Source organism: Apus apus, chromosome 5 (genome assembly GCF_020740795.1).
Source record: "Apus apus isolate bApuApu2 chromosome 5, bApuApu2.pri.cur, whole genome shotgun sequence".
NCBI classification, from domain to species: Eukaryota; Metazoa; Chordata; class Aves; order Apodiformes; family Apodidae; genus Apus; species Apus apus.
The window spans coordinates 30,230,844-30,254,668 of record NC_067286.1 but is presented as its reverse complement, the minus strand read 5'-3'; the positions used below and the strand labels follow the sequence as shown (position 1 = coordinate 30,254,668).

Sequence of the window (23,825 nt, the reverse complement as noted above, 5' to 3'; positions counted from 1 at the left end):
TTGGGAAAACTGCTCCCTTTTCACAGGGAGATATTAATTAATATAAAAATAACCACTGCACGTATTTTAGCACAAAACAAATGCAGCATTTGGTGATGGGCAAGCAATGAAGTGTTGTCAGAAGAGGAGGATTTATGGAAACTTCAGTGCTGCTTGGAAATAGTTTGAGCTTTATCACTGTTGTGCCTTTTCCCCCCGTCTAGCAAGTTCTCTGAGATTAATTGGGGGAAGTAATGAAGGAATAAACAGGTGACGACAGTTGGAAAACAGGATGTTAAAGGCTTAGTTCTTCATCTGACTTATGTTCTCTTTGAGGTTTTGTCTGGAGTGTAGCTAAAAAACAGGGTGCTTAGTAGATAGAGATGGGGATTTTTTTGAAGTTTTGGAGTGTAGCAGTAACAATAATTCTGTCTGCTTTTCTACAGATAAAGCTTCTCCATTTTTCCTTTGTTCCTGTAATTTTTATTTTACTTTTCTCCGTCTTTCCAACTCTAGCCCTTGAAGTTATACCCAAGCTCTTAAAGATTTTGTATTGATGATATTAATATTCATCCTCCTGTCTGACCATGCTGTTTTTGGAAGGATGACAGTGGGTCAGAGTTAGTTGTTCATTAAAGTTTAACATGTAGTCTTTAAAATACTTTCAAAGCTTTCTATTGTTTGTGTTCCAAATGGCATAATCTCTCTTAGATTCATAACCAGCTCTGTCAGAAACCTATCAAAACATAGGTTGCTTCTTTCGTTATTGATAATAGCATCACCTGATCCTGGGAAATGCAAGTAAAGGTGTTGGTGGAAGTATTAAACCTCCTGAATTAAGCAAATATCCATACCTATAAAGAAGGGAGATTAAATATTAACTTTTTAAAATAGTAATGCAGGTTTGATGAATGTAAGTCAATTTAGATTGAGACACAGCCTGATTTTTGTTGACTGATCACATGTGCAAGTGCTGTAAAGCTTGCTCTAATTTTTAGGACTGCCATTAAAGTGATAAATTGAACTTGAATGAACTGAAATGACTTCATTTCTACGTGTTGTCTGTGACGCAGATGCAGCCAATCTGCTGTGTGCAGTTCTAAGGTCTTTTCAGTGCCAAGGTTATTCTACACAGAAGCTCTTGGATACCACTGGTATTTGTTTGCATTGCACAGAACAGCGTGTTAGAGCGCACTCCGGTCATTCAACAGATTCAGACTTGTTCCAGTTCTTTGGGAATCTGTGCAAAGCAGAGATTTCCTTTGTCTCTAATTATGCCTCTGAAAGGGACATGTTTATATGGCTAGGGATAAATTGAATGGTCATGAAGCAAGGATACTGTAGCATTGGATAACCAGACAGAAGTGTGGGGAGGTGTTGTGCATGAGCCAGAGGGTCTTGATTCTAACCTGCATGCTTCATGCCCACAGAATTCAGTAGTTCTCTATGGAGAGAAGGAAGAGTCATTTCAGGTGTAATTCCTCTTTACAGTTCTTCTGGAGTGCTTAAGAGAGGTTAGTAAGAACAGAATGATACAGAAGAGCAGGGCGAGGACATGCAGAATAATGGCCAGGCCACAGAAATGGCTAGGAAGCAGATGCACATGGGCCCAGAATTAGACTATTCAAATAGCAGTAATATTCATACTGTTACTACACTGACCCAGGTAGTGTTGTTTAAGCAGCTGTTGTGAAGGGAGTAATAGGGATCTCAAGGAGCCACACAACTTGTTAAATTTTAACCAGTTCTAAAGGCTGAAGGATGAATTAAAGCAAACATAGTAGTAATCCTGAATTTTCCCTTTGTCTGTCCTAGGTTGGCTCAGCAAATCCAAAGGACCTGCATGTGAGTAGACACTGCTGTACTATGAGAAATACATGTGATGTTTTACTGGTTAATATAAGCGGCTATGAGCTAGAATTCCCATTATCCTTTTGTCATAATGGATAGGCTGAGATCCATTTCTAGGCCCCATTTCTGGTTTTGTCCCTTGTATTTGGGAAAGATGACTCCCCTCAGTTTGAGAGAGGGAATATATTTCATTGTGCTTGAAAGGATCCCTTTTACTTCTATAGCATTAACTTCAAATGACCTGAGAAAAAAAACAAATAAAATAAGTATTTCATTAAAATGCAGAGAGAGGTGCTGCTTGTGAAAGTTTTGAGAGACTGCCAGAGAGGATTGAAAGAACAGAGAGAGTGAACTGAGGCAAAAAAATGTTTTGTTTTAGTTAAACAAGAAAGGTGAGTATCTCATCACAGAACTGGACTCTGGTTATATTCCAGTGGATACTCCTGCTTTTCATTTCCTGTGCTCAGAAAAAGTCTTAAAGTCTTCCCTGTGTGCATGTTATGGATGTATGTAACTTTGGGAGGAATTGGGAAGCATATTTGGCTTCTGTGTCTGTTCTAAATACATAAAATTTTGTGTAAAACTTTGTTGAACTCTGAAATTTGATCTGTTTAGTCTGAACTTTGTTCCTGTATTTCTTTTTTGTGGGTTTGTTTTTGTTTCTTTGTTTTGTTTTTATATGGAGCGACATAGTCTAAGGGGAATATATTTATCATGAAGTATTTAAAAGTGTGGATGTGAAATTTTACCACCCATCAAATTCTGGTTTCAGAGAGAGGCAGGTGGGAAAAGAACTATGGAATTTTCTGAATCCTGAGTTCTTATCCAATGCCTGAATCTCACTCCTAGCAAGAGTGGTATCACACACATTAAGGGACTTTCAATTCTTGGCCATGGCTGCTAGCAGAAAAATAAGCTGCTTTAGGAAATAACTTGAGAGTTGCCTGGTCCGATTCAGCTTCTTAGGCTGCAATGAGGAAGATGGAAGCTTGTAGGAGCTTCATTGTAGAAAGAAGCAGAGGGGGTGATGAATGGTATGGTTTGTTCTTCAAGAGAAATTAGTGTGAACTTAAATCCAGGTTCTGACTCAACATCATCTTGGTGTCTCTTGATGACTGCTGCCTGTTAGGTCAAAGATACAGACTTGTCTGGCTTCTTATGCAGCTTCCTTCTATTTCCGAGTACTTTTTCATCTACTTGAGCCAATCATTTGGGAAAAGTTTGGGAGAACAAGAAGTAACTTTGCTCTGAACTGTGCCAAACATCAGCCTGGGCTGTAACTGCAAATACTGCTGGAATAGCTCATGTGTGGTATGTAAAACTGTGGAGTAGATATGTCCTCAGCATGCTTACATGGGTATTAGGGAGGAAAAAAGTAGTAGGAGGAGGTGGGTAGCTCTAGTCTGTCAAAAATTCAGCTTTTGTGGTTGAATCTGTCAAGGTCTTGTGTTAAACCCATCAATCTGTCTTGGTGAGCATTGCTAAAACACTGCTGCCAATAGTCAAGAGTGAAGGTGGGGTGCTGAGGTCGCTTGAACAGCAAGATCAAAAGTGGTTATACCTTCATGAAGGTAATTGGAACCCACTGGCAGGATTATGGCATTGTCTCAAGACATTGTACCTGCTTGTCTGTGTGCACTGATCTGCATCTAAAAAAACATTTTCCTTTTAATGAACTGAAACCTCTGGGGAGAATTCCTCTTCCTCTGCCAGCAAGAATTCCCCTGAGGCTTTGCTTCTTTGAAGTGTTGTACTGAAGTTGAAGGACTTGTGAACTGCTTGCTTCCAGATGTCTATTATTTATTTCCAGATGTCATTGAAGGCATTTGAAGTAACCCCTTAGGTATGGGGCTGGTTAGATGAGTTATAGAATGTTGTAGGTGGATTGGGCTAGAGGGGGCTCGTTGCTAAACTATTGAAGAATAAAATGAACTTTTCGGCCCAACAGTGATCCATTTATTATGGAGGGGAGAGGGGAACTTCTGGGGTTCCTGTGCCAAGAAGACTGCCTAGTCTCAAGAGGTTGTGCGTATGCTCCCTCACTGCTTATGTGACTTGGTCTAGCTGGTGCTGAATGAAGATGCCTCCTGTGTTCCCTCTCTATAGGGCCAGTGCTGTGAATGCAAAGATAAGTACTTTTATCTGCTTTGTGTATTAAGAAACATTTTAGGGGAAGCAGAAGCCAAAGAATTGGACAGTGTGGTAACAAAAGAGCCATCTTTAAATCCTGAAAGCTCAGCATTTTAGGTCTAGCCAGGCATCTTAATTCAATGCAGAAAATCTTGCTTGTTCAAGAGCAGAAAGAAGAATTGCTGCTGCTTTTGAGATACATCTTTGACAGTAAAGGAAGAAACAAGTCTGATCTGAAAAATGTTGCCTTGCTGTAGAATGAGATAAGCATCTCTGGTGGATGTTTGGGAGTTTTCAGCCCACAGACTGGGAAGACCTGACAGATGCAGAGTGGAAAATAAAAAAACAGACTGCTGCTGCTTTTCTGGCTAGAAGAAACATCTTCCTGAGAAAAAGACCAACATGGTGTATTAAGAGTTTAGTGTCAAACATACCCTTAAGGCACCCATAAAATCATCTGAGAGAGAATAAAACTGTTCTGTGACTTTACTGATCTTGTTGTTTGGGCAACTTTGCATTTTCGTCTTCAGCAGAGATGTTAGCTGCTGAGACAACATGAAGATTTTCTGTTTTATGTAGAACAGGAATATTTTGAAGGCAATGAGCTATCTGGAGACTCTTCAGGCATAGAAAAAGACTAGAAGCGGATGGAGATTTGTAGGAGAGTGGTAAAATAGGCTTAAAGTGAATGAAGATCAAGGGAGAATAAGATTCTAAGAAGGATCCTAAGAAAGGAACAAAGGATTGCAGCAAAAAAGGAGGGTTAAGGTTTCCACAGGTGGAGTTGTGAAAAAGATCCTGGTGGTTTTAAAAGCCAATTAGTGGCTTTGTGGTTAAGTAGTGTAAGTACTAAAAGAAGGTAGTGTTTTAGTTACACAAGCAGATGAGAATGGTTAAGAATAGTATGGCCTAGGGAGGGAGGACTCTAGTAAAAATGTACATATATGTGTGTATGTGTTTATTTTTTTAAGAGTTAGGAAAGGGTGTCTTAATGCAGGAGGACATAGAGTATGCCTCTACAACATCAGGCTTTTGAGGTTTTTCTATATGCAGAGCTGACTAAATGAGACACTGACAGTTTAAGAATGTGAGGAATACAAGTGTGTGTACCCTGCAGGGACTGAAGCTTCCAAGGCAGGAGCAGAACAGGAGTAAGATGCCAGTTACTGGAGCACTGGCTGTGTCTGCCTACAAGTACTCTAACAACATGGCTGGGATCTGGGAGTGGGGAGAGAAACTGCAAAAGACCATATAGCAACTGTTTCTGAAACAGGGCATAGAGAGGAATTTCAAGTGGAAGTTGCTGCCATGTTTAGAGAAATATCTGGGAGTTTCTCAGAAAGTTCTGCTTTTCTTAGTTTGTGTTTAGTTTTATAGTTACAAGTTGCTTTGTTCTTTTCTGCCATTCTGCATTTGTTTGGCTGCTATACCCACTGTCGAGGAATCCTTGCTGTAAACAAGATAAACCTATTAAAGCTGCTTGACCCTGGATCCTTGTCAACACCAAGGTATCATGATACTTTCCAAATGGGGTCTCTGTGTCACTGTATGTGTGGAATGAAGTTATATCAGAGTGGGTTATGGACTTCTGGTGTTGCTTCTGTTCTGGACCACCAGCATCCTGGATATTTATCTTCAGGAGACTTAGTTAATGCTACAGAGGCCTTTAGGAACATGTTTCTGGTGGGTCATACAAAACCCACAGCTGTTTATTTATCTCTGGCTGGGATGGGAGAAGTGTGGCTTTTAGTGTTGTTTCCTCTGGCCCATTTCACTCCTACCTTCAGCGCAGTTAATTTGAAAGCGCAGAGTCCTGGGGTTGCACCTGCTGTGCAACCCCTCTCTAATAATTCAAGTTCTAGGTGTTCTGACACTTCTTGAAAAGAGCCAAAAGAGCCAGTACTGTCAGCGTTGTGCTGAGCCATGTGTTATGCTGCAGCTCAGCTTTACTTATCTTTAGCACAGGCAAAGGACCATAACTGTAATGCTCTGTATTATCTTAAAGCTAGTACTTCTTCTATTCTGCCACTGGTTTTGCTTTCCCTAACAAAACTAAGCTTTGAATACCCCTGGACAACAACCTTCAGGTTTCATTGTAAACACTTTCTTGGGCATAATTGACTTAAGATGCGAAGAAAAGATAAAGGCTTTATAATTTGAGTGTTTAGGTGCAACTGTCACTTTTCTCTCAACTGAGGAAATGAATAATTTTTAATATGTAAGCTGAAAAATGTGAACATAGTCACAAGCTACAATGAGTTTGCTTTTGAGTGCAAGTCTTAGTGAAATCCAAGGCAAGTTTGTTTTTTTCCAATTATATTCTTTTAGCCTTCCACTCCTTTGTCTTTTCCCAACAAGCTAGTCATACTGCAAATGTTATTACCAGTAGCCCAAAGCAGAAATGAATCTTGCTGTGATGTAGAAATGCCATGTCCTTGAGCTAACATCATTTTAACCTTCAGGCTTTCCTGCTTTGCATTTACTTATCAAATAAACTTAAATGTTATCTTTGACAGTTTGTGCTTTGGTGGTGGTTGTTTCCTCTGTGGCATTTAGTAAGCTAGACTGTGGTTTTGGAATAGCTGGAGGAGATGTACAGTGGTGAGAGACCTGAGCGCTCTATTGGTACAGGATCCTTGTTCAGTTTTCTGTCACTGAAGTGGTAGTGAAACAAAGAGTCAGCAAGTTTGGTCTGAGGCAGGTGACAAGACTGGCAGGTCAGTCACTCGTAGCGCTGTGTGGGGGAGGAGGTACAAGCAGTGGTGGCCAGATCACTGCTGGCTTAAGATGATGCCTCTGGTGGGGAAGCACACTTGAAGTGTAGTGTGGATGCTGTGCTGGAAGAGGTTAGCCCCTGTGAGAAGCTGTCTCCTTTTTGTACTCTGGAGAGCTGACTGCCTCTTGGCATGTGCCTCCAGCTGTGGAGGCTCCTCAGGGCTGGAGAACCTTTTGAGAGCACTGTTCCTTTTTTTTTTTCCCCTTTATTTTTCCTGTCAGTGTTGCCTTGGTAATGTTTGGTTCCACTTTAACCAGCACTTTCCAGTCATGAGCTGATCCTGTGTAAGAGCTGAGCCCTTGTGTAAGCCTGTCATCCAGTACACAAGTAGGGTTGCTTTTAGCATCTTCAATTTGTGCTGTCAATAAAGCCAAGAGAGGCTAGTGGAAGCTACTGATTAAGCTTGTTGTGAGGAGATTCTCTGACTACAGTCATGCTGAGCAAAGACTTAACTGTTCTACTGCATTCCTCTGGCCACCTGCCACTTGTCTGAGGCAGAACAGGAGTATTTCACACTTGGCCATGTAGGTGCCATGGAGTGATAATAAATGTTTGTTCTGTATCCTCTGACAGCAGGGAAACATCTATCAAAAAAGTCTATTTCCATTTGCTGAACTCTGAATTAGCTACTTAAAACAGAGGTAATTTTTCTCCTGACATTGCTTAGTTAGTAGCACCAAGGGAGGGTGTCTGCAGAAGTGAAGCTTTTGTGGTTTTTATTTTAAAATTACTTGCATTTTGTGGCAGTGTTTCAAAGTTGCTTACCAGTGAGCACCCTGCACAAATGAGCCAAATGCATCTCCCTCTCCAGATGGGTCTGTCAGCTTCTTTCTGTGGCAGTAGAGATTGACCTTCTCATTATGTGTAGAGAAACTTGTCCATGGGTAGGAGTTCAAACACCTAAGCAGTAGTGGGATGACTGAGCTTTTCAAGGTGAGATAGTTCCTGTTTCTTTCCCTGCGCAGGGATTTGGGGCTCTTATGTATTATTTCTGTGGTGTTAGAGTAGCTTCACCTAACTCACAGTGAAGTAAGAGTTGCTGTAAATGCAGCAGTTTGTGAATGGTAAATGTTTCAGTCTGTAGCTTTCCAGTTAACCTGTATTGCACCTGGTGTAAAACTTACTTTCTGGTTTAACTTCTCAGCCCTTGTGGTGGTGGTTTCACTTTTCTCCTGTAGTGGGAGGCTCTCTGGGAGGTGAAAGGAAATGGTAAGTTGTAGGAAGCTTTTCTTTTTTTTAGCAGCAAATCCTGTAGCATTTAAAACAATCATTACTTGAAGTTGGTTTTCCCAGGTCATTCCCTGACTGGTATAGGAGGCAATGAAAACTGAACACTAAATTGAAAACAAAACCAAAGCCCTCTGGTAACCAGCTGTCAATTGTTACATCTTAGGATCAGACTTGTGGTAAGTGGTCTGCTTCTTTGATCTCCCCACAGCAACTGGTTCCAGTTGTTTTTGCAGGGAAGTTGACCACTCTTCATTCCTTGAGAATAGCTTTCTCCATGGGAGGGATTCCTCCCCAAGGCTGAGCAGGTTCCTGCAGTTGTAAGAAGGGATGTGTTTATGTTTATTAGTTTGAGTCGTGCTGTCCTATACCAGTATCTGTTGTGCTGAATCTAATGATCAGCCACAGGGATTTTAAATGTTATGCAACTGCTTAGCAGTAGCAAGAGACCAGTTTAGGGACGTTTGGCTTTGCCTTTTTTCAAGTCTTCCCCGAGCAAGCCCGTCTTTGTCCTTGTGTGTGCCTGAGGAGAACACAGGGCTGCTGCGCCCCAGGTCCCCGCCCCGCACACATGAATTCATCAGCTTGATCTTTTCACCCCAACTCCTCGGGAGGGTCGGACGGCAGCTGCAGCTGCTGTCAAGCATGATGCCGGGCAGGGAGCTTTGGTAAGGAGAGTTACAAAAGGCCCAAGCTTAAATCATCTGTAAGGGCACAGCAGAGGCTCTGTCACCCAGGCCCCACCACTTGTCTCCTAGTGCTATGGTTGTAATGACATTTGCATTTCAAAAAGGGGATTACCAGAGCCCCCAGGTTCTGAGGGGAGGACTGTTACTTGATGTCACTGTTTGACTCAGGTCCGACAACAATGCTCTCGATCCCCTCCCCCCCCCACCCAGTCAGGGAAGGAGAGAGAGAAAAGGAGAGAGACTTGGCTGGATTGAAAACTAAACTACACAGCTTTAATTAAAACACTAATGAATCACACAAGAAAATATATACAATTATATACAGATATATTCAGATATGGGCAAAAGCCTCTCGCCTCCCCCCACCCCCAGCAACTCCCACAGCACTCCCCTGAACTGGCAAGAGTCCCGAGAAATCCCGGAGCCGCTGCTGGAGAAAGCGGAGAGTTATGAGGGTCAGGAGAGCTCGAGCCTAAGGGTCGGCGGTGATGGATGAGCAGAGTCCTCCCCGGACGCCGGCCATGGACGGAAGAGAGCGGCGAGAAGAAGGAGGAAGCTGTCTTCCAAGATCTCTGTCCTTCCTCTGAGCCTACGTAGATATATGGAATGGAATATCTTTGGCCAATTTTGCTGTCTGTCTAACTCAGCCTCCCACGGGGGGGTCAGAGATCTCCCCATAGTGTCTGAGCCGGCGGAGTGAAGGTGTAACCTTGAAGCCTCAGTAGTTAAAAAAACATTCCACTGTCTTATCAGCCTAGCAGAACACACAGTTGCTAGTTACAAGAAAGCTTACTGAAAGAAAAAAAAAATCAGTGAAAAGAAAAATTGGCTTAATCCTGGCTCAAACCAGGACACTTGAAAAGCTGCTTTCTGCCTATCTCTCCTCTCCACAACCCACGGCCCTCCCCCCTCCCCATGTTGATCCTGCAGGGTTTTGAATGTGATCACACCAAGTTAAAACTGGGTTGTCATTGTTGATATTGGCCTGAATGCGGTTTGGTAGATGTGAAGGTGTCATTGATAGTGTTAATTCTTGCTAATTTGGAGTGGCCATCTGAGAATTTCCTAATGGAAAAGGTAAAGGGAGTGTGTTGGGATCACAGCTGTGTACTAGAGAAGCATCCTGAAGTCATGCCTACAGGAAGAATTTAAGGTACTATGCAAGTTTGTCTCAGGTATTTCTATCACAGGGAATGGGCAGCACAGGCAGCCTATTAATTGGCTGCCTTCTTGGCAGCAAATGGTAGCAAAAATGCATTCTATTCTTAGGCCCAGGATTTCAGGGTGGTTATTTGGATAAACGATTGGGTTCTTTATAAGGCCTTGCTTAAAAACAAAAATTGCTGTTGTGAAGCTTACTTCCTGACTTGAAACTCTAGTACCTTATCCTCACTTTAGATAAATATTCAGCTGATCTTAGTTTTTCACTACATCTACTTTCCCTTTTCAGTGTTTGTGTTGGAAACTTGCATTATAGCATTACATAAACTGGTCTCTAATGGAAAATCTCCATAGCTGTTGTCTCCTCTTCAGTTGCATTAGCTGTGGAAATGTCAGGTCAGACCAGGCAGGTTGGTCATCTGGTTGCAGGAGCAAGATGACAGAGGGAATTGTCTTGCTTGCCTACCAGCGAGGCAAGAGTGTTCTGTACCACCCCCTCAACCATGTGTGGGCTCTAAAATGAGTAGCTGGCCCACCGTGTCCAAAAGAGAAGCCCCTTGGCTTGACTGTGTGACCATGGTTGGAGGGCATGTAGCAGAAAATGCTGGTGGTTGCCTGGAGCCTGGTCCTGAGTATTGCTAGTGTATTGAATTGTTTAATAAAAAAGGGTGTGTGTTGAAGAGATGACATTGTATGCGAAGGTTGAAGTGTTCACAGGCCTTAATCTTTCTCTGTTCCCATAAGGACTTATCCTGCATGTTCATATAGGGCATTGTTCTCCAAGTGCTTTTGCAAAGCAGTGCTGGCTTGAGTCACTGCTGCCCCTTGGTCTGGAGGTGGCAGCACTGCTGGGACCAGCTGTGAGCCTGGTCTCCTGCAGTTGTGGCTCCTGCACAGGGACTAACAGCTGGAGGCTGGCTGGAAGACCTGTGTAGCTCTTCCTGACAGAGATGCCAGGCCTTAGGTCCTAGATAAGCTGTCACCCAGCGCATCAAGGAGCAGAAATAATGTTTCCTCTGTAAACATAGCACAGGCTACTTGGTGTGTTGAGGAAGAGAGGCATTTAATTTCTCTGTGTGAAAGCAGGAACTGTTGGAAGGCCTTCCTGGAGTGTGGTTGCTGCTGACAAGGTGTGTGCATTTATTCAGCGTATATTCAGCCCGATCTCTGGGCCTGTTCTGGTCTGCTTATTTCTGTAGAACCCACTGTTTATAAACTTCAACAAGGATGGAGTGTCTTAAACATTAGATGTTAATTGAACTTGTACTGGGCGAAGGTGGAGCTTCTGGGTACTTTGTGCCTCAGGTGAGCTAGACAGAAAGCACAGAGCGGCAGAGCTGCAAGTTGCTATTGTCACACTGTTTTGTCCTCTCGTTTCTTCTCTTTCTGCAAATGCACTAGCAGACACAGATATGCAAATCTGCCAGCTGTCTCCTTGGGAAGTTAGTCACTGAGTCACTCTGCAGCCAACTGGAGTAGGCTTTTGAATTTGCAGTTAAACTAGCTACCATGCATCTTTGTGTGGCTCGTTTAAGGATGTGTGAGTTTCTGCATCCTCTCTTCAAAACACCTTTTCTGGTAGTGATGACAGAAAATAAATATTTGGTATTATGGTGGAACCAGGCTGGAGAAAAGTAGAACTGTAAACCTGAATGCTGTGAACTAAAGCTCTAGGAACTAAAGAATGTAGAAAACAACAAGCAGCCTGGTGTCTGAGCAGCTGGTCAAATGTTAGGTGTCCTGGAGAGGGAACCGTCTGTCATTCTTAACCAGTTTCAGGGCGATTACTGTTTTAAGCCTTGTAGGAGAAAGATAAGGGCAGCAAAAAAATAGAATAAGTGCTGGTCATAACATTTAGTTGGATAAGACCATGTATAATTACTATGGAGTAAGAAGAGGGGAAAAAGCATGAAGGAGAAAGTAGTTTTATTTCCCTTGCCTCCTGTTTGGATTGATGAATTTAATTACTTAGAAGTAGCTAATAGCAAACTTTTGTGTTTTTTCAACTGTACTTTTAATAAGACTGCAAATTTAAAAGAAGAGACAATTCAGTAAAAATAATTGAAGACATGAATAAGAACTGCTGTATCCCTTGTTGCAAGTGCTTTGTCTTTAGATGTTAAAATAATTAATATGCCTCAGATGTACTGGGAGGGGAGAAACCAGGGCAAGAGGATGCAATTCTAAATTCAGAGAAGCAAGTGAGGTAGGAACTTTCAAATAGATCCTGAAAATAAAGTTGTTCATTCTTTTGTTCCTGTCAGTATAAAATAGAGACAAATATGGAGAGGAAATGGCTGAACAGAGCTAATGGGATTCTGTGTAACGAGCAGCAAGAGTGCATGAGGTGGGAGAAAGGAGATGGGGCAGAATGCCAGAAACAAGGATCTTTGTATAATAAAGCTTGTGTCAGAAATTTGACCATTCTTGATGGTATAGTTTAGCTTCCACTAAATTGTTTGTCAGCTTAAGCTGGCCTTTCTATAGGGCAGCTGAGCAAGTAAATAGAGAAAAAAAAACATTGCATCTCCTTTTAATTAGGAAATATATCTGATGGGATGGCTCTGATGTCAGATGCATTTACCATCAAATGGAATTTTCCAAAATGCTTGTGTACCACTGGTAATCAGTTGGGATGCCTCAAGTCATGTAAGTACTGCTGGAAATCTTGCCCAATGTCTTTAACAATGCAAAAGAGGAAATTAGTGTCCAGCTGCTTAAACTTGCAGGCCATGCAGTACTGAAAGAGAACTGCAAAATTCCCATAAACGTGGAGTAACACAAGATTACTCGGTATCAGGGCAACTGAGCAGCATCTGAAAATCCATGTAGAGAGACTGAAGCAACTCTAGCTAGAAAGATGCTCCTGTGCTCCCAGTTCCAATAGCAACAGGCCCTTCTATTTTCTTCAGCATCAGCTTGTGCCCCAGTGTGAGAGCTCACCAGGGCAGTATTTATTAGCAAATAATGTGCTGAATAAAGCAGTTTTATGCAGCAATGGTGAGGCAGTTTCTTATGGTTTCCTTAGGGACCCTTTTTGTCAAGTCATCAAGGAGAGTGTTTGAAGCAGTGTGCTGTGTTTTGATCAGTCTCATCAGGTGTTCAACCATGTCCTCTGACTGGAGCCAATACAGATATTCAAGGACAAGAGTAGCTGTTCACTATTGCTTTAAGAGCACCTCTTCCAGAGTCATCTTTTTTCCTGGTTGTGTGGGGCTCCTGCAGCCCTGGAGATCTCCTTGACTACAACATAGTTTTGTCTGTGCAGGTGTTTTGCACTTCTAGACAGGAACTCATTCCAGTCTCATAGCCTAAGATTGCTCAAGAGGATTTCTACATCATGTTCCCATTGCCATGAACCTTGTTTCTGAATGCGTTTAACCATTTTTACTGAGGAGTGCTGGATACCTTAAGATGCCCTAATTTTGTGCCTGCAGTCACATGACCTCTTCTCAGAATGGAGCATTATGGAAAAATTATTTAACTTGGAGCTTTTAGCAGAGTTTAGACTGGAAATTTGTTGCTAGCAAGCATGCTAGACTGGGATTAGAAGCTTCCAAGCAGTTACATTCAGAATGCGTAATAAAAGTCCATGTAGTTCCACCTGCCATATGATGATGTCTTCTTCCTTTCATACTGCTTGTGTTATAATGGAGTTTTAAATGTCTTTTTGCTTTCCAGTGCAAGCAATTCCTGTAAGTGGCTTAAGTGTGTACCCCTGAATAAGAAGGTATATGATCACAAACTGCCTCTGTTATGGAGGAATGCTCTTTTTCAAGTTTGTTTTGCACACTGGGGTTGCTTTCATTGCTGATGGGTAGTTTTAAGGGGAGCAGGAAGGCATAACTTCAAAAAAACACGGCTATTAAGAGAAAACATAGGTGCAGCTGGGTAACTCTTGCTTCCCTGTGAAATTACTGCAGAATGGATGCTATACCTGTCAGTGTAGTCGTTGCAGGGTAGTGTGGCATCAGTATCTTTCTGGAGCAGTGGAAGAGATACTGTGACTTGGTTTCTGTTTACCCTGCGAGCTAAACAGTAAATGTCAACTGCCTGATTCTCTTCCACCCTGAGAATAGGAGTGGCACTGGCAGCTTTGATGTGCAGTAACTAGGTTCATGTGATTTGTGTTCATGGTTTTAAGCTCTGACACTGTGGGGGCAGAGCTGTGAAAGTAGATCATGGCATTTAATATGAGACCTCCACTCAGCTCATTAATAAAGGGAATTTTCCCTTTTCCACTCAGTCATACTGACTAGGAAGAAAATGGGGAGAAAAGAATCCAGTGGCATAATCCAGGTGACTTCTCTCATGGCTGGTCTTTGCTGTCTATGTCCTCAGGGAAGATACCAAGAAAAGAGGGTGGAGAAGGGCAGTGGGTCTGCTTTTTCAGGAACAACCTCCTTTTCTAGACATCAAATTCTGTTTCTACTTCTTGGGAAATTACCTCTGTTGGGAGTTGACACAGTGTAATGGTGTGTTTAGCCACAAAATGGCTTTTTGCACAATTGCAGCATCTGTTTAAGAACCAAGAACCTATTTTAAGGTTGTTTGTTGCATAGTCCTTTGGGAGAATGAAAAATCTATTTCTTGGCAGTGCTAGATCTTAAACCTGTATTTTAGCAATCTCTGGGTACTTGATGAAAAGATCTAACCCAGAGATTTTGGAAAAGGGTGGGGGTTTTTTTATTCCTTTGATCCTAACATCAGATCCTCTTGTGAGGTTTTAGAAGGCTCTTCAATGTACACACAAAGGGAGTGTGCTGTTAGTTGGAGGGTGTGTGGTCAAACTCCAGTTGTCTCCGGCTCTGACTTAGGATGAGAAGCACACATGTGGGAGGAGAAGACACAAAGCCTGAGTTTAGATCAGGCTTTTCAGTATTGCATTAATACTGGTGATGAAAGATAGAGATTATTATGAGGAAGTCCCGTTGGGAAGTAGATACATTTAATGCCTCTCTCTTCTTTCCCAAATGTGAGTTACTTTCCACTGAGGCTTAAATATCTCCTAAAAGTATTGTCTTCTGCTCTCCATGTCAACTGTCGGAATATAGCTGCTGTTATGAATAGCATCCTAGATCCTAACAGTGGCTGAAGGAGCCTTTTCTAAAGAGTCAATGTGAAAGGCAGGAGTGGACAAGGGCCAGGATAAAGGATGGCACTACAGGCTAACATGATCAGCACTGTGAAATTGAGTGCAGCAGCCTTTGGCCAGTCTTTGACCGTAATTATGTTGGCAACAGGAAGAAAGTTCTGACAGTGTCTGTGCTTTATGGGATGTATCTGGTGAGAGGGACTAACTCCTGTGTGCTGAATAAATTGTGCAGGGGTGGAGAATATTAGAATAAAGGAAAAATTGCCAGAAGTTTGAACAAAAGGGATGTGGAATCATTATATTGCCTCTTGTCCTGGTATCTCCTTTCTGCCTGCTAAACATGGCTCTGCGGTGCCTGTTGCCTTGTTAGTAAGACAGTGGGTTTTTTATTATTTGCCTAAAAGACTTCAAATCCCATTTTCCTCAATCATATGGAGGAGATTGGGAAACAAACAAAACTCGGAAAGCTCGGGGTAAAGGAGATACTGTTTCTGTCTTTAGCATCAGAATGGCTTTGCAAAACCTGCTGATGGGCTTCCTAGATAGTGTATGTTCCAGACACCATGTGTTCTAGCACATGTGACAAAAGTGATCAAGTTTTCGTTTGAAGCTCTCAGATTTCTGTTTATGTTCTTACCCTGCAGTATTTCCTGATTAAATGTGTTTGTTCTCTGAAATTCTCTATATTGGTGTTAAAAAAAAAAATCAGTTACAGAACAGTAACTGATACTTTTAGTAAATGGACTCCTGTTTTTTGTCTGGAGCTTGGTTTTACTGTTTGGATGCTAATTTATCAGCATGAGAATCATCTCCCTCCTTGTTTTTTTCTCTCTAGTTCTCAGGCATAAGTCATCCGTATCTCTTGTTTAAGTGTTCTCAAGGAGTCTGCATACATAGTTGGGAAACTTTCCAAGTGTGTCTCTCTGGGGGGCAGCATTTCTGCTATTTTTAGCATGATTTCTTTGGGGCTTCCATTTCCTTTGTGTGAGAAACTTCACTAACTGACAAGAGGTTGAGCCATACAGTAAATACATCTCAAAGTTACATGGGAAGTTTTCACTCCACTACCAAGAAACCCAAAAGTGCTGTCTTGGCATTTTCACCAATGAAAAGGTAGGCTCATCTCCTCTGAGCAGCTGAAGAGGCATTCTGGTGTAACCTGGCACAGAACTACTACATCTTGGAAGTGGTTAGTCTAGGGGCACTATCTGTGTTCTTTCACTTTATTTTATTTTCATTGTGTCTAGGGTCTTCATTAGTGTTGACTGGTGAACTTCATCTGGCCATAATGCTTGGTGATTTATTGCCTCTTTGCTGAACCTACAATCCAAAGGGTGGATGGGAAGTGTTGAGATGTAGACACAGTGATTGAGAGTGGGCTGGAATCAGTGGCCTGCACATCCTGAAGGCCCTGTGCCCTCTACCAGACCTGTGTGGATATCTAATGCCTTCAAACTAACTTGAGTCTAAATTGACCCCTCTGTCTGGGAAGATCCATGCAAGAGATGTTTTTTATTCAGTTTCCTGAAAAAGTGACTTGGAATTATGCATGGGGTCAGCTTTAAGGTTGTGGGATGCCCTGTGTGTTGAAGGATCTTGCTTTCTCCCCCCCACCCCCCAAAAAAAATGTCAGATGATCTCCTTCTGAGCTGACTGTTTGCAGAAATGGGATTACTGAGTCACTGCCTAGCACAAATAGATGTGTGGTGGGAGACAGGCTTGATAGGCAGAAGTCTTGTGAGGCCTGGGAAAGTGTGTGTAAGGCAGCTTCAGCAGCTGGATCTGTAGAGGGAGGGAAATCTAGCTGCAAAAACTTCACTCTGGCAGTGGTAGTAACACAGGCCTCTGGTGAAAGAACACAGAAAAAGAATAGCATAACCTCTGCCCTCCTCTGGTTTAAGCTTTTGATAGTATAAGCCCTGTTACTGGGAGCGAGGGTGCAGGGGGAAGATGCTGCTTAAATTCCACCCACCCCCCACCCCCCCACCCCCGCTTAAGTCAAGAGAATATTAGTTGGGAGCACTGTTACTGGGGAAGAGCTGGGATTTGGATACTTGCTTCCTACCACATGCACTCATGTGATGATGTGGGAGGTGGATCTGGATCCAACTGTGTGAGTGTGAAGGCTCCCCAGCGTGTTCTCAACATTCCTCTGAGCTCTGGCCCCAACTCTTCAGAAGCTGGGAATGCTGATGAATTTTCCCAGGTTTGTGCTCAGCGGAGCACTTCCTGTGGCTTTCAGGCATGTTGCAACAGTTTCATTACTGCATTCTTCCCTGGGGAGCATCTGAAATGCTCTTCTGTGTAAGAAACTTCTTGAAACTACTTTGTTCTTGCATGACTTGGGAGAGATTATGTTGTTGGTTTTAACTGATGGCCTTACTACTTCTCCTACTGTCCTGGTTGCTCTTGCTTAATGCTTCCTTTCCAAAGAAGTCAGAAGAAGGTGGTTGTGAAATCTATCTGCTAGATCAGTGTTTTTAGATACGTGTTCTGTGTTGACCAGAATACTGAAAAGAATTTTTAGATTCTGCAGAAATATAAACCTAAACAACAATAACAACACAAATATTTATTTTAAACAGTTATTTGTCTTTTGGAATAATCTGGCTCTCCCCACCTCATCTTGTTTCTCAGAATGGAATAGAATTTGGCTGTTATAGTTTTACTTTAAAATGTAAATATTGTATTTCCTTCTGGTAAGTCTTCTGTCTCTCCCAATGAAGATAAGATGGTTCTCCACCTCTTGAAACCAATTTTGAAATGTTGTCCTGCTGGATTGGTAACTTAGACAGAAAGGAGCAAGTAGTGATGAAGTTTTTTACTTAAATATCACTGAAATGTACAAAAACTGTCCTTGAAGATAAGTAAGTGCCTTAAGAAAAAACAAAGCAAGAAACAAAAAACCAAAATAACAAAACCCAAGCAAAACCAACACACAGCCTAAAACCCTGGGTAGCCACACAATCTCTTTCATGGAGCTAGGAAACAGGAGTTGAAATTACTGTCTGATATAATAGAATGCTGGAGGCAAGCAAGAACTTTCTCATGCATGTTTTAGGAAAGATGGCTGTGAGGATACGCAGTGGAAGTTTAGGAAGGAGAAGGCAAAATTGTAAGAAGCTGAAGAGAGACTTGAAAATTCTCCAATTTGATGCTGGAAAGTGCATGGGACAACAAGCAATGAAAATGGTTTAGTGTTGTTCTGCTTCTTGTGGTATTCAAGGAAACAGTTTTGTAACAGCATCTGCAAATCAACTGAGTTATCTGGGAGAACCTGGCCTGCAACAGTCTCCTTTTCAATAAGGCAGTGTCCTAGACTCCAAGGTCTGGCTGGCAAGAAATTGTAATAATATCATTCGTGCTTGGCCTGTCAAAGTTGAATGAGCCAGGTAAAATTACATTGTCGAAGTGTAGTTCTGGGTACTTTATGCAGCCAAAACTGAATCAAGCATTTTTGCACTGTTCTTATCCTGATAACTGTGTGTTGCCCTAAAAAATACTCTTGCTGGTTTAGCAAGAAGTGCTCTGAAATGACTGATGATGCTGCATGGGTAAGATGTAGCTGAAGGAAGCCGCTTGAGAGATCTGAGCAAATAAGTGCTTCAAAACAATAAATGAAACTTAATGAAATGTCACAGATCACATAAAAAAACAGCTGGCAGAGAAGAAGCCATGTTAAGTTAAAATTGGATGGTAACACTAATGGAGGATATGTGTCAATAAAGGTTGAAGTAAATTCCTGGCCAGAGAGACCTGTGTGAACGAACTACAGAACTGTAAAATCCCTCATCAGAGTTGACTTTTTTGTATAGAAAAAGAAAGCACAAATATTAAAGGAGTCAAATTAATCTTTAAGTCTTTGTCATTGAAATTGATTACATTGGTGACAAGGGCCCTTAAATCATTACATTGGTCTCTCTGGGCTACCTGAAACCACGTATTCACAAAAGCTCTCTGAAGACAAAGGCTGAGGCAGGGAGGCAAGACCTCAGGTGAGCTCACAGTGGAACATTTCTGTAGGCCGAGGTCCCTTGTGCCTAGGCCTTAGGTCTAAGCTGCATTGTGTCCTGCTTTGAAATTTCAGGTTCTGGTGTAAGGATCCATAAATTCAAAGTCAGTGAGGGAAGGTGTTTTCGCTGGCTTTGTGGCAGTAGGTAGGAGGTGAAGTTGTGTGTCTTCAAAGCTCTTGAGGATCTGTCAGGCCAGCTGTGCTCTAAAAACACCAGGAAGGGAGCAAAAAACAGTCCCATCCTAAAGCATTATCAGAGTGTTTGCTTTCTTTTCAAAGCTTTAACTTAGTAATTTAATTGTAACAGAACAAAGAACCTGTCTCTGTTACCGGGGAATACAAATAAGAAAGAATATATGCAGTCTTGTATTACTTGTTACTCAAAAGCAGCATTGAGGCAGGACTGAAGTTTAGCAGTCCTTGAGGAGACTTGGTCTCTTTCCTCAAGATTTTGCTTTGAAAACAGCTATAGTGTGGGGCTTGGGGTTTTATGTTTTAGAATCACTTTTTATTCTTAAATGGAAGGAATAATATTTAATCTCTTGTTTTTGTCAGGCATGTAGGGCTACAAATGGGTCCTGTCCTGGCAGTTGGTACCTCTAACCTTTTTATTACGTGCTTTTTCAGCTGGATATTTTACTTGCCCAGCTTTGATTCCAATGGCTATAGTGAAAGCATGAAAGGGCAAGTAGCATTTCAAGGGGTGAAAACTCCTTGTACACATCTTTTTTTCTGACTGCTTTTCTTGTGAGCTGTGAAAGGAGCTCGTTTTTTAACAGTTTCTCAATCTTGGCTTTTTTCAGCTTAGCTTTGTTTACCCTGTGGGTGTTTGGAATGAGGATGTAGAAAGACAGAAAGGAGAATTTCAGATTTGCTGCTAGTTATGCTTTTAACGATTTGCTAGTACATCTTGTTAGGCAATTTGCTAATTCATATCCATTGAGTTGCTTAGAACTGTTGGTAGGTACTGGGAAGATGAAGGTGTAAAAACAAACACTTTGAAGCTATTATATCTGTATAACAAGACTGTCCTGGAAGTAGGTGACTGAAAATCTGAATTTTTATACACTGCATTTGTTAGGTTTATACTAAGTTGCCATTTACTTTTCATGTGTCATTTGATCCCCAGCAGAATCTAAGTGGGTGGAATGTGTGGGACTCTTTCTGTTCTGCCACAACTGATGGTGTCTTCTGTGACTGATAAAGTAGCAGCAGCATCCCACCACACCTGGATGCCTCTTGCTAGTCACATTCTAGTCATTAAGAAAGCTTACTGATAACTTCACTGGGTTGCCTCCCTCCTTTCCAAAAAACACTCTGCAGTTACTTGCATTGCCAGTAAATAAGGAAGGCCATATACTGGGTAGCTGTTAAGTTTCAGTGCTGGTTATATAGGTCTGGTACTGCTTTTCCTAGTAACACCTTGCTAACTCTTAAATTGCCCAACACTACTGAAGTGTTGGGCAATTTAGAAAGGTGTATCATAGCTAGCTTTTCTCAGTAGAAGAAAATTTCTTGCTTTGCTTTGAAGCCTCATACTTCAACATCATTCTGTGTGTCTTAGAGCTTTTTCAGAATCTGGATTGAGTCCGTATTAGCCAATCAGTTCAAGAAAATATAGCTGAGTGGTTGAACTTGCATCATAACTGGAAGGCACTAAGACTTTGTAGTCTCTAAGAAAGCTAGGTTTGCTGTGTGGAGTAGTTCGGTCACTCTGTTGTCTGGGGTGAGTCTGACTTTTAATAGGATGACTTGAGTGTTCTAGTGGCACTGTTTTTGTTTTCCTGCTGGATTCTGCAGAGAAGCTTCATGCAATGCTTGAGCTCCTGTAAAGCTGGCAGAAAAGATGTCTTAATATTTACAGCTAACCTAACCACATCTAGAATGAAAATATGAAGTGTGCTTAAGAGTGGCTTTCCGGTGAGACAGGGCTAATAGCTCTTTGCAGTTCTGCCCAGGCGGTGGTAAATTGAGTGCTTGTTCTGACACGTCCCATGACAGAGATGAGTCATTCTTAAAGGATAAACAAATCTGCCCAGATATTAAACCCTTGATATGTTCAGTGGTCCTGAATAGAGCCAAAGGTCAGAAGAGAAATGTCCCAGCAGGATGAAAAAGTCTTCTCCAGTGTATGCTGATGTATCAGATCGAGGTTTTGGGGTTGCTGTCATTACCCACCTTTCCTTAGCAAAGCTGTCCATCAGTGTACTATGGAGGGAAACTTCAGTAACCTAAGGCTTTGAGATTCCAAGTTCAGTTTCCACACAGATGAAAGTGGAACAATGCCTAGCACAAAGCAGTCTTGTGTATGCATGCCATTACTAGATCAGTCTTGGCCAAACTTCCAAATTAGTACTTTTTGGATAGGCTGAGTCAGAGGCAACAGCTGCTGCTGCTGAAAGGATGAAAAATGGATCAGTTGCAAAAGGCCCATTAGTGAATGAAGGAGGCCTACCAGGGCAGAGCTTTCAAGTGACTTGGCTAGTGTAGGGATCTTTCCATGTCTGTGTAAGAAGATAAGAATTTTAGAGTTTAAAAAGCCTACTTGGGAGATTCCCATGTCCCCTCGGAAATTAGGACTGCTTCTCGAGTAGATTCATGACTGTGCAGTGACCTTTGTCAAGTCTTGGAATAAACCATTGCAGAACTGGGGTTAGAAGGTAGGCATAAGCTGGGCTGGTGGTTAAGGGGGAGCCAAGTGTTGTGTAGGTTGGTGGTGGCTGCTGAAGTTCAGTGGGAGGGCAATAGACTCCTGCTCTTAGTGTTACCAGCCAGGTGACATGTCATCCAGAGCTTGAGTGGCCATGCTGCGGCCCACAACAGGACATATTTTGAGGAACTGCCATAGAAAGAACTTTTAAGGCCTTATTGGAGAAAAGAACCCAATTACCCAAATAAGCTGAAGTTTAGAGGTAGAAGTATTTTGTAGTCATGTTAAGTCTTCTGAGGCACTACTGAATTTTAAGCCTCTTGTCACTTGCAGGTAGACATGATCTTTGCTGTATCCTGGAGGCATGTTTCCCCTATGTTCTCATCTCCATTAATAGAGGGACTGTATTTCAGTCAGGACTTACAGACCAGTCAGCACAGACAGGTCTTCTCTGTCTTGTCAAAACCTGGTGTCCAAAATCAGCATGAACATCTGATAAGCTTTTCCTGTAGTGTCTCATTGTTTTTGCTGAAAAGCCAGATGATTTTCCTAAGACCAGAGCCTATAGCATGTGTGAGGCTTTTATCCTAAAGGTAGCCTTGGGCTATTACTGTTTGCAAATTGAAAACCCACCTAGAAACGGCCAAGGAAACAGCAAAGTAAATGTGCCATTCACTTCTGAATTGAGGCCAATTTTTAATTAAAGTTTCTGGAAGGAGGTGAGCAGGGACAAGATGAGAAATCAAAGCTGTGCAAAGAACAAAGTTGGAAGTTTAAAATTAGCACCAGTAGTTGCCGACAGTAAATGTTGTTTGAGTTCAAATGCCATGCTAATACCTTTTCTATGAATCTGCCTCTACACAGTAGGAGCTGTAAATTCCTGCACAGCTGCCTGTTCCTTTTTTAAAAGAATATAAAATTATTTTGACAATTCTTTGTTATATTTTTTTAAAAAATCTCCTTGTTGGCAGTATAAAGTGAGATTTAGAATTGGATAAGCTGCCAATGAGAGGAGGAGAGGCCTCTGAGTGTTAGCAGCCTCTGTCCAGTGCAGCAAACACTTTTGGACACTTTACATTTCTTAATAATTAGAATTTCAAACTAAAACCCAAATGCAGCTTGCTTAGGGGAGGTCTCTTGAACTTTTGATGGGGTTGGAAACCCACAAAACTATCTGGGTGCTACTTACGACAGTGGGTTTGGGTTTCGAAAGCAGAACCCAGGGTCCTGCTCACTATACAAAGTGTTGTTACAGCATTTGCTTAATTTCCTTCTCTGAACACTGAAGTAGTTCTGGGGTGCTTGGAAGAAGGCACAGGGCGGCTGGAAGCAGCCTTGGAAAACAAAAGCAAATTAAACATGTGCCACTTGGAAACCTGTCCTGAGCCCACAGAGGAGATCAGGTTTCTGTATGAAACTGGCTATTGGATCCACTGTACCACTGGCTCCAACTGCAGCCCAGATGCAAATTGCTTATACTGTCCTGGCAGTATGGGATGCTGTGAAGTACCCATCAGCTCATCCCACTAAACCTGAGCAAGCTTCATGATCTTCTACATACCTCACCAACAGCAATTTTTATTTATTTGTATGTGCAATGATAAGATTGCTTTATCAGAAGATCTTAAATACACTTGTGCAGCTTGTTCCCAGTTTGTTTCCCCTTGCTAATTAATGTTTCCGAAATGAATTTATCAATCCTGGCTTAGTTTAGAAGCACTGGGTTTTTGTCTTATGATTTGGTGTTATCCTGATGTCCAGAATGTTTGGTGTGGATGAAGGACCCACTGCAGCCAGCCCTGCATAAACATAATGCAGAGCCAAGTCTGCAAAACTTGGCAGTGTTAGTCTCAAAGCCTGTCAAGCTGGATCATTTGGGAATGTCTCTGAAGGGAAAACTTTACAGGTGGGCCTGTTACAGGGAAAATAATACAGTTGTCATAGTGAGGATCTGCTGCTGGGGTGCTGTTGTGTTCTGGTTGCTGCTTTACATCACAGAAACCTTCCTTTCACAGATGTGGTTCTTTGTTAGTCCTGGATTTTGTGTCTTGGTTTTCCCTGTCTAGCATACAGAAAAATCTGGGCTTCTGTTTTGGAGGGGGAAAGGAACTTGAAAGGCATAAAACTGATTTTTCTGCTGAAATTTCAGTGAGAGTTGTCTAACTGAAGCAAAGCTTTCAAAGGTGTAAACAGAGAAAAAGTACCTTTTATATCAAGACAGTCTGTAGCACTCTAGAGGCACCAGTGGCAGCTTC

General features: G+C 42.0%; 1 protein-coding gene across 8 annotated transcripts in view; it reads left to right on the top strand.

Annotated features, from left to right (window-relative positions):
* Positions 1 to 23,825, top strand: part of SUSD6 (sushi domain containing 6) — a 98,499-nt gene that overhangs the window by 50,330 nt on the left and 24,344 nt on the right. For 7 of the 8 annotated variants that reach the window (XM_051621845.1, XM_051621846.1, XM_051621839.1 and 4 more), the window contains exon 4: positions 1,795 to 1,824. The exons of the other annotated variant lie outside the window; for it this stretch is intronic. In XM_051621845.1, coding sequence (XP_051477805.1) covers positions 1,795 to 1,824 — 30 coding nt within the window. The remainder of the gene's footprint in view (positions 1 to 1,794; positions 1,825 to 23,825) is intronic. 8 annotated transcript variants of the gene reach the window in all.